At 39.8% G+C, this 14936-nt stretch overlaps 1 protein-coding gene across 5 annotated transcripts in view; it reads right to left on the bottom strand.

Annotated features, from left to right (window-relative positions):
* LOC145985353 (inositol 1,4,5-triphosphate receptor associated 2-like) overlaps positions 1-14936 on the bottom strand; it is a 283782-nt gene that overhangs the window by 263702 nt on the left and 5144 nt on the right. For 4 of the 5 annotated variants that reach the window (XM_083119265.1, XM_083119264.1, XM_083119263.1 and 1 more), the window contains exons 3-4: positions 13770-13887; positions 11761-11898 (exon numbers count right to left, since the gene is read on the bottom strand). In XM_083119265.1, the coding sequence (XP_082975391.1) occupies positions 11761-11898; positions 13770-13887 (256 nt within the window). Of the gene's footprint in view, positions 1-8872; positions 9482-11760; positions 11899-13769; positions 13888-14936 lie in introns of those variants that run through there. The other variant, XM_083119267.1, reaches the window with a different exon arrangement.

The raw sequence follows: 14936 nt of genomic DNA, 5'->3' as shown, positions 1-14936 counted from the left end.
AAAACACTACATGGGTTAAGTGGTTGACTATCAATCACTCCACCGAAGTTACCACGTTCGAGTCTTGGCCAAGGCATGGGTGTTCTTGCTGAGTGACCTTTCATCAGTTTCATGCAATCGGCCACTCGTCCTCATCGTCGCGATTAGGCAAAAGTGGCAGAAAATCTGCGTGAAATAACAAGAATACAATTACAAAAATGCTTCCCTCATCCTCGTCGTCACGATTAGCACAAAGAGGCGAAGAAGCGAAGTAAACTGAGAAAAATAGAAAAAAATGAACATTTCCAGAAAATCCCCCCGGCCCCTTTTTTCAGGTATCGTTACTGCTCGCAGTTATGGAATGCAAATGCGTCACGCACAAAAGATGTTTCATGTCATTGTGTTTCCTTCTAAACAACGGGCACCGGGCCGAATTAGGATATCTGCACTATTCTTATCCACAGACAAAAAATGACACTTAAGTAAGCCGAAACGATAGGTCATAACCGAATGTATTGCAAATATCAGTTCTTAGATAAAGTTATGGTACTTTGTAATTTTCACCTGATAATGCTGACAGTAAAAACTATGGTTTATCGCAATGTGCGAGAAAGCTTTTGTTCACCCTTTGTATAGTTCATCGCGTGATACCTAGCTGAACTAACAATTCAAGAATTTAAGTCATTGTTTTAGCACGTTACATGACTGGTTAGGAGGCCATTATTCTAAATATTTCACAATAAGCCTCCGCCATATTTTGCCTGTTGGTCGGACCACCAATATGGCATTGGTTGTTATGGCTGCAAGTTATATGGCAGTTTGGTGTTGAATTCGAGAACAGTTATTTATTACTTATTCAAAGTACGTTCTCTGTCATAGGCACCCGCAGAAACAGGACAAATTATTTACTAATTTACCTTTTTGTCTCACCCTTCTCCCATTTCTCCTTTCCTTCTCCTGTATCTTTCTAGATTTGCACCTTCGTTGCTCATTCTTTTCTACTTCTGTCTATCCTGTTTGTATCGCCACTTTTTCTCTCCTTCCGTTATTATATTTATCTTGCTTTTCCATCTCTCTCGTTTCTTTCGTTTTCTCTCTTTCTCCGAGTCCGCTGCTTCCATTTTTCTGTCGTACTCGATTGTTTCATTTCTTTTCTTTTCCGTCGCCCTCGCTTCTACTCTCTCTCCCTCTCCACCTCTCTTGTTCTATTTCCTTCATTTATGTCTCCTCACTTCTTTCTATTCGCTATTCTTTCTCATTTCTCTCTCTTCCTCTCCTGTCTTTAATTTCTCCCCCTCTTCTCTCTGCCTGCTGTATTTCATTTCTCCCCTCTTCTCTCTGCCTGCTGTATTTCATTTCTCCCCTCTTCTCTCTGCCTGCTGTATTTCATTTCTCTCCCTCTTCTCTCTGCCTGCTGTATTTCATTTATCTCCCTCTTCTCTGTTGGCTGCTGTATTTCATTTCTCTCCTTCTTATCTGTGGCTACTGTATTTCATTTCTCTCCCTCTTCTCTCTGCCTGATGTATTTCAATTATCTCCCTCTTCTCTCTGCCTGATGTATTTCATTTATCTCCCTCTCTCTGCCTGATGTATTTCATTTATCTCCCTCTTCTCTCTGCCTGATGTATTTCATTTATCTCCCTCTCTCTGCCTGATGTATTTCATTTATCTCCCTCTTCTCGGTGTCTGTTGTATTTCATTTCTCTCCTTCTCTGTGGCTGCTGTATTTAATTTCTCTCCCTCTTCTCTGTTGGCTGCTGTATTTCATTTCTCTCCCTCTTCTCTGTTGGCTGCTGTATTTCATTTCTCTCCCTCTTATCTGTGGCTGCTGTATTTCATTTCTCTCCCTCTTCTCTCTGCCTGCTGTATTTCATTTTTTCCCCTCTCTCAGCCTGCTGTATTTAATTTCTCTCCCTCTTCTGTGTAGCTGCTGTATTTCATTTCTCTCCCTCTTCTCTGTTGGCTGCTGTATTTCATTTCTCTCCCTCTTCTCTGTTGGCTGCTGTATTTCATTTCTCTCCCTCTTCTCTGTTGGCTGCTGTATTTCATTTCTCTCCCTCTTCTCTGTTGGCTGCTGTATTTCATTTCTCTCCCTCTTCTCTGTTGGCTGCTGTATTTCATTTCTCTTCCTCTTCTCTGTTGGCTGCTGTATTTCATTTCTCTTCCTCTTCTCTGTTGGCTGCTGTATTTCATTTCTCTCCCTCTTCTCTGTTGGCTGCTGAATTTCATTTCTCTCCCTCTTCTCTGTTGGCTGCTGTATTTCATTTCTCTTCCTCTTATCTGTGCTGCTGTATTTCATTTCTCTCCCTCTTATCTGTGCTGCTGTATTTCATTTCTCTCCCTCTTCTCTGTTGGCTGCTGTATTTCATTTCTCTCCCTCTTATCTGTGGCTGCTGTATTTCATTTCTCTCCCTCTTCTCTCTGCCTGCTGTATTTCATTTTTCCCCCTCTCTCAGCCTGCTGTATTTAATTTCTCTCCCTCTTCTCTGTAGCTGCTGTATTTCATCTCTCCCTCTTCTCTGTTGGCTGCTGTATTTCATTTCTCTCTCTCTTCTCTCTGCCTGCTGTATTTCATTTATCTCCCTCTTCTCTCTGCCTGTTGTATTTCATTTCTCTCCTTCTCTGTGGCTGCTGTATTTAATTTCTCTCCCTCTTCTCTGTTGGCTGCTGTGTTTCATTTCTCTTCCTCTTATCTGTGCTGCTGTATTTCATTTCTCTCCCTCTTATCTGTGCTGATGTATTTCATTTCTCTCCCTCTTCTCTGTTGGCTGCTGTATTTCATTTCTCTCCCTCTTCTCTGTTGGCTGCTGTATTTCATTTCTCTCCCTCTTCTCTCTGCCTGCTGTATTTCATTTCTCTCCCTCTTCTCTGTAGCTGCTGTATTTCATTTCTCTCCCTCTTCTCTGTTGGCTGCTGTATTTCATTTCTCTCTCTCTTCTCTCTGCCTGCTGTATTTCATTTATCTCCCTCTTCTCTCTGCCTGTTGTATTTCATTTCTCTCCTTCTCTGTGGCTGCTGTATTTAATTTCTCTCCCTCTTCTCTGTTGGCTGCTGTATTTCATTTCTCTCCCTCTTATCTGTGCTGCTGTATTTCATTTCTCTCCCTCTCCTCTCTGGCTGCTGTATTGCATTTATTTTTCTCTTCTCTCTGCCTGTCTTCTTTAATTATAACTAATTAAACGAACACACCCACGATTTAAACCTAGCAACTATTTGCAACTCCCATCATGTGAACTTTAGGATGCAACTTCAGTATCTAGCCCTAGTAGAAAATTTTCTGCGGTCGGTGGTCCTTATATCACCCCCTCCATTTTGGGGGTACAGTACCACTAAATCAGTTCATTATAATCGTAACCCCCTTTATCTCCTCAAATTTACAGGCTCAAGATAACGACGTTCAAAGAATCAAAGATATATGGAGGAGTTTCAACTTTGATTTTGATTTTATTTCATTTTTATTTACTATCGTTGCTTTTCTTCCACTTTTAGCTAATCACAACGATGCGGATGAGTGATGATATGATGAAATTGATGAAAGGACACTTACAAAGAACACCCATGCCCAGGTTTCGAACCCGGAGCTCCTGGCGTCGTAGCGCGCTATGATAACCACTTACTTTCAACTTCGATCTTCCATTTCCCACCCCTTCCCCCTAAATCAAAAAACATTCTGTCTGCAGGTATTTCCGTTCTCATTGTTTCCAAGTCAGAAGTAAACCAAACAGTATTTGCATGGGAAGAATAACGTAAACGTCGAAAAATTCGCTGGAGAATAATTACTTCCGTCGGCACCGGAAGGTTATATATAGTATATAACAAATATAATTTTATAATTTTGATTATGATAAAGGTATATCGTAAAAAAAATTCTTAATAGGTGGAGATGAATATCCTGGTTAAATATCAAACAATTAAGCGAATAATTATCCAATTGCTATATTTATACGGGAACGTGACTTGTATAATTGGCCGTTTGTTTATGGCAACATGTTGCATTGAACACTTGAATATCACGATTTCAGATGGTGTTTTTTCCTTTCCTTTTTAACTTCTGTTGTTTGACCAATGGTACGCGTATATAGCTTCATGAGTCACAGACTTGTATCCGGTTGTAGTTCCAAGAAACAGACAACGAATAACGAATTTTGAAACCAGAGCGTTCTTGAGAGGAGAAACCAGTTGGTACTTCATAATTTTCTCTTACTTGGTTGTAACTTCAAAACAGGATACAACAAGGGGCAAATTGATGAGCGGTGTGGATACATAGGAAAACTTTCAGCGCGATACAAGGCATGAAATTAAGTTTCAGAATTAAATATCTATGAAAAATATACGTGTAACATTAACTTTCCATGCGACTATACAGTAGTATCATTTTAAAAAAATATACGGTGTCTACGGTACATGAAGCAGAAGCCGTGGGTTTTCAAGTGAATCATTCAAATCTGTAGTGTTTACTTTTTTTCTTCAACTTGAGTGAATTTATGTATAAATTATTATTATTTAACATTTATTTACACAAAAAACACAGTACTAATTCGGAGTTTGTCTTCGGAGAGGGCAGGTCCAATTTGATGGATGAAATGTCAATAAGAATGCATTGAGTGCGCTCGCGTGTGTAGAATTGTTTCTATCAATTTTACCTCCAATACTGTAATTCAAGCCAGTGGTATTGCTCCCTACCTACAGCATATTTCGCTCACCAGAAATATACTTCCAAATTTTGATTGATTGATTGAATTGGGTTCTTTTACTCCAAATTTTGAAAAACTTCCTTATCTGATAGGAAAGTTGTAGCGTAGATATATTCACTCGGGAGTGTGGATTTTGGCACCCAAATGCACCCCCCTCCCCCCATGTTCCCTGATGCAGAAACAATCCTACTGTTCTGCTATGGACAATAATTGTCCCCTGATCAATTCTAAATTCGCAACAGAAAGTGGAAATTATCTAGGGAACTTAAAATTACACTCACGTGCAGCTTTTAACATAGCCAATGACCTTTATGTCTGCGATGATTCATAAAGAGTGATTAGTCCCAAAAGACCGAAAAAATGGTCAATGCTTGCCAAAGAATTCTCGAACCGAAAACTACTCTTTGCTCGGATAGGCACAGGTGCCGGATTGGCTATTTTGACTTATATGGAAGAATTCCGAATGCAGTCTCACGTATTCGGACACCTCGGAAGATCAGGGGGGGGGGGTCCCGACCCCCGCTAGTTACGCCTATGCAAGCAATGACTACACTTTCTACTTTCTAAAATGTACTTTGTAAATACCTGCTTATATGTTATTCCAGATTCTGTATACACTTTAATGTATGTTTCGGTTACTTTTCGTCTCCTTTTTACATCATGGGTTTATCGCGACGATGAGGATAAAATTAATGATTGAATAACGATGGTTCCATTTTACCAAGGGTTCGGAGCCTGAGACCTCTGGCTTTGTAGCACTTATCCTGACCGTCGCTCAGGCCAATTTTCAAAGCATACAATTATCATACTGTACACAAGTCCTTACTACAGTGCTAGCTTTAAAACCTGAGAAAAACCACTCACCAACATGTCCTCCACCATGGAAACACTCGTCTGAGGCATCTTAGCCCCTTAAGTTTGGCCAAGGTCGCACTGACCTTGGGAGAAAGTGCGACCTTAATGAATGATATAACGTTTTCAGAAAAGGAAGTGTGCAATTATTGCACGGTCTATTAAGCATGTAATATCAACTAAGAAAGTAACTTATTGCTGCAATTTCCTTAGGCAATATACTTAACAATTGTGCTTTGGAAGAAATTGCCCTCAATCTTCCGGACCCTTAGCGCATGAGGATTTTTTGTACGGAAATGATAGGAATATGTGTATCTGGTTTTCTAGAACAAGGAACACGCACAATATAATGGGGTGAGACGGCAAATCATACTAACATTTCCTGTATGGGAAGTGCAGCGGTGGTCCGGTCGGTAGGGTTCCGATTGCCATGCAGGAGATCCGGGATCGATTCCCGGAAAGGGTGATGTGATCCCACATGGGAATTTTTCTGACAACGGCTCTGGGATTCATAATGAGTCCCTAATCCAGTGGTCTTCAACCCGCGGACCTCATGCCGCACCGTGGTTTTAATTTGTGTCCAACTGAAGACCGGAATGGATAACTAGTTTTTTTAAAAAAACTAAACAACATGAACAATGTATCATTATGCTTATTCGTTGTGATGCAGTGACTAACCTCAATTCAGAAATTGACAGAGTTCTTTGCAAAGTTACGCATGCTGATATATTGTTTCATGAAGAAGAGAGTACAGTATATCAATATAAATGAACATAAATAATAAGTATTTGTAAAGCTATCACTTGCCTTTGTGTATGTAGGTACCTGGAACAGTGCGGCCCGTCGGTATCTTATAGAATGTGAAAATGGCCTCATATAGGAAAAACGTCGAAGACCACTGCTCTAATCAATGGATGCAATCAGCTACTACGATAATAGATGGCAGATTGTCCCTCACTACCTTTCTACTCGATATCATGTTTTAAATCAAAGGAATTGTACTGGTTCTGAAGCTGATGTCTGCATATTGACACTTTTATTTCAATGTTTCAATTCACTACCCTCATGTTGCGGACGACATATTGAATTAATACAACGGTGGGCAAATCGTCCACTACATGTATTTACTTTGCCGGCAGCTGTACGAGACCAACATTAAGGGGTAAAGGTGGCATTGGCGTGTTGCTGATCACCGCCTGCATTGTGGCAGAAATGCACAAGGGGTAGTCTTTCAATACCTTCTTTCTTTTTTCCTTTGTTGGATATATTCGGCTTTCACATTCAATATAAACTAGGTACGGTACTGCCATATTATTGTGGAATATGGTTGATTCGGTTAATTTAGTTTACGTCGTTTTTCTTCCACTTTTGGCTGATCGCGACGATGGGGATGAATAGAGATAAGGTGAAATGGGTAAAGGGACAATCACGAATACATATGGACAACACAGCAGAAACCTCCACAGAGGCTGTGGAACTAGGAGCCTCGTTAATCTGCAAAAATGCAGCTTAGAATGTACTCCGTGTAAGAGGTTGGCAATTGAGTTTCTTCAGAAGTCACCTCAGTTGTGAAATATGGAAGCATGTGAATAAGTTAATATCAAGACTGCTTTTTCTCTTTTTCTTTTGACTATGACCTGACGTGAATTTGCATGACCGATAAGATGTGATTTTCACTGTGTCATCAATCATTCACAATCATTCAAAATAACCCAGAAAATTTATAAAGTGAAGTAAACTATCTAAAAATTATACCAGTTAAATTGTCCCAAATTGGACAACATAATTCCAGACTTGAAGATAGTGTAGAGCGGGCAGTATCTAACTGTAAGAAAATATTTACAGGTTGACTCATCATGGCCATATTTTAAGGGTGGAAAGGCGAAGTAGTAACGCCGTCGCCATGTAATCAAGATGTCCCAGGTTCGATACCCGGTGGATGCGTACAGTGGGTTGAATCCCACTTTAAACTGTACGTTCAGTCCAGATTAGCCTATATGTACATAAAGTGAACTTCAAACTTTCGAGACCAGCCCATGCCCTCCACAACTGTCGGCGTAGTATATACGTAGGTAGATTAACCTACATTCGGTCACATAAAACACATGCTTGTAATTATTGATGCCCCTCAGAAAGATTTTTCTGTCTACGGTTTAGTACATTAATAATAGTAATAATATTCATACAGGAAGAATTGAATGGAGATAATCACTATTTCTCTTTCTTGAGTAGTGAAGCAAAATAAAATTTCAAAGTTTCGAATATATATTTTCGTGGCGGAGCGGTTAGCAGAGCAAGATACGAAAACGAATCTTTGGTTCCACTCCCGGGTGAAGCATAGACCTTGGAGGGGGAAGGGGTGTTGTTTATTCATCTATATCGATTTACCATTTATCCTCATCGTCACTATATTCAAGACAGCAAGAAAAGCGCATAACAAACGGTAAAAATACCATACACAAAACTTTCTATTGATAGACTACAGTCGGAAGTAGTGGCGTACGTTCAATATATCCGGGGTAGTGCGTCTTACCATGCATAGCCTACATGTATATTTTAAATGCGAAGGGGTGGCTGGGTGTTTTGTAACTCTCGCTACCTCTCTTTTGAAGTGAAGTACAATTGGGTTGAAGATTTTTTTTTCTTAATGTCGTTGTAATAGGAATTTACAATAGGACTTTCTTTCCTGAATAGAGTGCTCGAAGTGGAAATTTCTAGGTAAACTAATTGTGACTGGACCTAAAGTTTAAAGTGGGATCCGAACCCCTATATGACTATAAATTTGGTAATTTTGTCGAATTGATGGGGGTGGGGGTAAGTGGGGCCTGTCCGCCCCACTTCGAGCAATCCCTGAATGAAGGCCAAACTTTTCACCCTCTTAATTTGGCAGAACCCTGGGTAAAAACCGGGGACATGTTTCACAAATTGGGAGGGCGCTGTAAAACATTTGCCCACTGGGTCAGACACGAATACAAAGTGCTATTGGGCTGTTCTAGGTGCACGCACATTCTTTGATTGGTTGATTTGGTCACCAGGTATTGTAATTTCCAGTTAGATTTATTTTTGTTATTTAGCGTCGCATTTCTGTCGATCTTGGTTAATCGCGAATATAGGTGTGAATGAAACACTCGCAAAGAACACCCATGCCCAGACCGGGATTCAAACCCGGAACCTCTGGCGTCGTAGCGCGCTGAGATAACCACCTCGTCACGAAGGTCGGCTTCACGCACACTTTGTTGCAACTCGTTCAGCTATTTATAAACACGTAATTAAAAATTGATAGCCAGATCATAACCTTGCGCAACAACAGTAAAGCTCACTGAAGCACTATCTTAATCTGTACTTACAAGAAATCGTCATCAATGAAGCTTCCGGTGATCGAACTTTCCGAGTCCTGTTGTTGTCCATCGTCCGCCCTTACGGTGGAATCGTCGGAGACTTCAAAATAGTAGCGTGCAATGTACACTCCCGGCCTTGGATGTTCGTCATCCAAGTCGGAACCGACGATCTCCTCAGTCATGCCGGCGAATGACAATTACGCACACACACCTTTCACAAGCACAACACGAACATCACTAGCGACAACACAACTCCGTTCCCATCGCCTCCAATGACATCCTGCCTCGAAAACACTAAAGCGGGTTTAAATCTCGCCATTAAATCAAGCTATTGAAAAGGAGTGACTATTACTCTTCCACGGTGCTTGTGAGAAATGCACACGGTCAGGTGGCACTGTATTCAGGCAACACCGGTCGAGACTGGATCTCTCGCGTTGACTAGGCGCTCGTGCCTCGGAGCAACCTGCACTCGAACGCTCACGTTGCTACGTACTCGACGAATTGGGTGGTAAATTGCTGTAGATAACGAAAATATCTTCGGAGCTGTTGCTCACCTTACGGGCTGATAAGGTTTGTCAGCGCCGTGCAACGCAAATGTTCGTGTCGTTTTACCTTGTGCACTGCTAGCTGAATGCGGCACGAAGGTCACTACAGTGTTTCACGATTTCACTTTTTTCTCTAAAAATGAGCTCCACCCTCAATGTTACGCCCCAGCCTCCCCTCCCAAATATCGTTTCCCACATACGGGCAGCTGTGATAAGATTTTTAACCACGCTGAACCATCTTGAAAGGCGTTCGGTATCCGATTGTCTGTGCTGACCTCCGTGGTGTAGTGGTTACGGTAGCGAAGCTACGAAATCGGGATCTCGTATTCGAATCCCCTGTGAGGCACTGGCGCTTCTCAGTGGCTTTCGTCTACCGCTGCAGGCAAATGCTGTTAAGGATGCGCACCGTAACATATCTTTATAAAGGAAAGCCCCAACATCGAAAAGTTGTGCCAGAAAATGAATTCATGTTTGCGTTGTAAACACATGAAAGAAACATTTTAAGAGAAAATGAAGACATACGAAAGAAGCGATAGACAATGAGAGAAAGAGAGATAATGTAAGAAGTCAGACATTTATAGAGTGAGCCAGAAAAGTGACATGGAAAAAGGGAATAAAAAGGGAGAATCAATAAAAACAGATATGTAGAAAAGGAAAGGAATAAAGAAAATTGAGAAATGATAAGGAGAACTATAGAGAAAGAAAAGAAAGGAAGAGAGAGAATAGAAGTGGAGAGAAAAGAAAGAGGAGAGAAAGAGTTACGTGCATAAAGAAAGAGAGAAAGGAAAGAAATAAACTAAAAAAGACGGAGTGAGGTAGAGAGAGAAGGGAAGGAGGGAAAATAATAAAAGCTGTAATGAGAGGAAGGGAGTAAACAAATAAATGAGCGAAAACGTAGAAAAGAGAATGATCAAGAAGAGAAGCGATAATCTTCGATATACGTATGTTTAACCTTCGATATCTCATGAACAAATAAAACTACAAGCAACTACTTTCATGCATTTTTTAAAAAAAAATTACCCGAATGATCCGTCTATTTCTCCGTTCATGCCAATAATCGAACCATTTGGTATAAGTTGATTGCTCTGAAATTATTGCAGAAACAGGTATATAATTTCGTGAACTGAAAGAATACCAAGTATTGGTATAGTGAGATATTCATTATCGTGATCGGTCCTGTGGGTTGTGATACCAAAACAGAAAAATCAGCACCATAGCGATTTATCCTCAACCAATAAAAGTACAGACATAATCTGTTGGTAAAGTGTCTATAAGATAAAGTAGTTTTGGTATTTTGAAAATTAAGTGCTGTGGTGATGAATTCTGATAAAAAATGCTAATTAATTATGCTATAGCTTACACTCAGCAGCAATTTGTTAGAAATGTCTTAACTAATAAACGGGCAGGAGGTGTCAACGTACAGATTCGTACCCATGGAGCGGTTACTTAGTAAATGATACCCCAATTGTGACGAATAAAAAATGGAAACTCGAACCAAGCAATCGTCGTAATTAGCCAAAAGTGGAAGAAAAGCGACTGTAAGTAAACCAAATTAATCAATCAGTCGAACCACACAACGCTATAGTTATAATCGAGGATTTGTTTGGAGATACAGGATTCCCAATTTTCCCTTGCTTATAGCCATAAGCGTTACTTCAAGGAAAATGAATGACATTTTAACTAGACTTTATCAAGCAAAAAAATCTATAAAGAACGTATGCACAAACGGCTCTGGAACACCGACACTTAGGATTCTAGGAAACAACCTAGAGAAGAGAATTTTCAATTCTGGGTACAGTGAAAGTAAACAAGCCGAGCGAACAACGTATAATTTATCACAGATAAGCAAAACTGCACTTCTAAGACCTGGTAATTAGAATCTTTTTGACAGACAAATCGAGATAAACATTAAGAGAACATATATTGTGCATTAGCAGACCCGAGCAGAAATTTTCGCAAGGACAAACTGGGGGGAAAATATGATGGAAAATTTGTTAAGACGACAAACACAACAGGGAGGAAGGTGGTCGACTCAAAATAGCTTTTCGGGCTGCGAAAGGTTTCCCACTGCCTTTTTGGAATTCCTTCTCAAATCAACCCCGAATTGTAGTCAAGGACACAACTGGGTTGTAAAGCCACTATTGAAGTCTTTAAAACTCCAAAAGTGTTCGTAATTGCCCAGCTGCTTCCTTCCCATATATTCACAGCCGATAGTAGGCCACAACACACAACTTCGCACTCGATTTCCTTAAGGAAAGACACCGCTTCAGTCACTCTAGAACTTCTACCTCACTGACGCTCATTACCACCACCTTACGTATTCCTATTAACACCTAAGCCTAAGGAACATACCTGTTGTAGATTTCGTTCCCGTTTTGGAGTTTGACTATCCAGTCCCTCATGACGCAACGGAATGTTTTCTTATCCACATCCAAATTCAAGTTTAGAGGGTCTATCATGTGCTGAAGATCCTCAACGAAAGGGCTCAATCTATGGTATGAAAAAGAAAGAAAAGCTCTACAATGCGAATTTACGTCATGCATAGGTGTAAATACAAGAAAATAAAGTATTGAAAGTTAATTGCCCTGGGTTTATGCTGGTGGCCATATTCCCTACTGTTAGCATGCAATCTTTATTGCCCATCTTTTTATATATTGTATATTTTATCACTACGTTGTGAGAGATCTGCCAATGAATGCTTGAAGAGGAAAGGGATTGCGTGGTGTGGGCAATGCAGCTGCAGCTACCAGCAGTTTGCAGCAGAGCGCACACCTTTGCTCCGCCCACTCGCTCTCTCCTCTTTTGTGCCGTTATGCGCTCCCTTGCTCCACAAACTCCTGCAACAGACTGTACTCTACGGTGGTGGGTAATTTGTTCACCTGGAGAGGAAAGAGGCACTCTCCTGAAAATGTGATAATGTGTACAGTAGGTCAGGACAGACAAAGTATAATGTCCAATTCAGAGTGCTTGCAAATAATAAATAACCATTGCCACAAATACCTTCTACTGACTCAGCTCCCTTTTCCTTCTCCCCCCAAAAGTCAAGTTCAGGAAAGCATAGAGCTGACTCATAATTTCCCCCTCCCCTACGGCCATACCCCTTAGGAAATTGCTTGACAGGAAACTGAAAACTTCCGAGATAAAATAGAAAAACAAGGAACTTTATTGAGACATTACGAAATCCTTGGCCACTGCCACTCCTATAGATGTATATGGGCCGAATGCAGGAACACTCAACATTTTTCATTTCTCTTATTTTAGGCCATTTTTCTGCCACTTTTGGTCAATTGCGACGATGAGGATGAATGATGATTGTACGAAATTGAGGAAAGGGCACAAGTAAATTGACTCCTAGGATTCGAACCTGGGACCCTCGGTGACTAGAACGCAAATCAACCTTCTCAACGCGGTAAGACAACCAGACAGGAAAGAGAAAAAAAAAGGCACTGCATTTAGCATCGCTTTTCTTATGTTAATCGCGACGATGAGAATCAATGATAACTGTATGATTGAAATAGATAAGAGACTAGCCAAATAAAATAAAACACATGTTGACTCTAACCCAGATCCATCGTACTATGAGCGAGCACTAAAGCATGACCACACAAGCGAATTTTTATTACTAGTATGTAGCTGCAAGTTACATTTTTATAGTTCCGTTCTTGGAGATATATATATATATATATATTTTAAAAAAAATAGGGAAATAGAAATTATGACCTGTTACCGCATAGTGTTTGAGCTCGTAAAGTCTTAGAAATATGTTAATTTATAGATATGCACAGACAAATTATGTAGTAGGGGCGATAGAATCTTTTGTAGTCAGACTTTATTTCTCTTGTAGTTTATAGTTCTTATAATCAAATAAAATAATTCAAACTAGAAATAAATAGCTGATAAAGGGAGCGTGTGTTATGAAACGTAACAGCAAAAACTAGGTTTATGTGCATGTAAGAACCGTAAACTACAAGAAAAATAATTTTACAATGCAAGAAATACGTACATACAAGAATTATAAGTCTGACTTTATTATAATATAAGATAAATAGTAATATCTTTTTGTCAGAAAATAAAAATAGATATTTCTGTTTTTTAAATTATGTAAAACAAAATCATGCAGGAAAATCATAATCTATTAGGGTAAGCCAAATGAAAACCTGATTTAATTATTTTTCCAAGTGTCCGTGACTGTATATTCTTTGATAACAAAGATGATATTTTTTATATTTTTCTTTATTTCATTTTAAAAATAAATGTCTGATGATGGGAGCGTGTGTTTTCCTGAAACGTCACAACAAAAAAAACTGTGTTTTTATGCTTGTAATAACCGTAGGCTACAAGAGAAATATTGATTATATTACCTGACGTATTCCTTCTCGTGCACCTTTCCCTTTATAAAGGCTATAAGACGTTCTGTTGACAACAAACCAGATTTGCTAGACTCGCAGTTTGAAAAAATGGTCTCCACCAACCGCTCCTCTGTAAAATAAAATCAAAACAGTATAAATTTCTCGGTCATATTGTCCATGCTGACAAACGTATTTCATATGTAATGTTCATTATATAGCTTTTGTATGTGCGCAATAGCATTTGTAAGAATTTAACGGTTAAATAAGAGCTTACCAGATTGCACCGTGGCACAGGGACCCAACGCCAGTTAGGTATGTTAACATTCCGACCTCCGTGGTGGAGTGGTTTGCACAGCGCGTTACGACGCCAGGGATCCCGGGTTCGAATCCTGACCTGTGGGTGTTCTTTGTGAATGTTCCTTCATCAATTCCATATCGTCATTCATCCTCATCTTCGCGATTAGCCAAAAGTGGCAGAAAAGCAAAGTAAAATAAACCAAATCGGTCAAACAGGTATTTTAACACATCGATTATTTTTTTCCACAGAGCTAGATTTAACACGTAAGAAGGGTCAAAGAAAAGAGGAAAGTAATGGGAGGCAGAAAAGTAGGAAGGAACGACAGGAGAACATAGAATGAAAATGAAAAAATTGGACATAGAGGAAAGAAATTAGGGGAAAAGAAGTGGAACGAAAAGAAAGAGAATAACTGATAAATATTAGAGAGAAAGGAAAGAGAATGGAAAGGATAGCTAGAAAGAAAGGAAAGAGATTGAACTGAAGTGAAATAAAAGAGAATGATGCATAAAACAATTAGAGAACAGGGGGAGGAAGAGCGAGAGGTAGAAGAACTGGAAAGTGAAAGAATGTACAGAAACTAAAAGAGATGAAAGAATAATGGAGCGACAGAAATAGTGAAAGGAAAGAAAGAATGTAGCAAGAGGGGGAGAGAGAGAGAGAATCACATGGCAACCTAAGCTAAACAAAATTGTCACCACCGAGCCCACCGATACAAAACTATCTGGCAATGCTACTGTGCTGCCATCCAAGTACAAGGAAGACAATATTCACGACATAAACTAAATTCTAATGTGAACCGGGTCAACCCCCTCCCTTTTCTCTGATAGAGGGTAGTTGATTCGTAAGACACTTTATTAATCGTACATTTTCTCTTTGGGCTT

The sequence above is a fragment of the Lepisma saccharinum genome, chromosome 3, assembly GCF_977018435.1.
Source record: "Lepisma saccharinum chromosome 3, izLepSacc3.1, whole genome shotgun sequence".
Taxonomy (NCBI): domain Eukaryota; kingdom Metazoa; phylum Arthropoda; class Insecta; order Zygentoma; family Lepismatidae; genus Lepisma; species Lepisma saccharinum.
The sequence above is the reverse complement of the archived record's forward strand: the minus strand, read 5'-3'. Positions and strand labels throughout refer to the sequence as shown.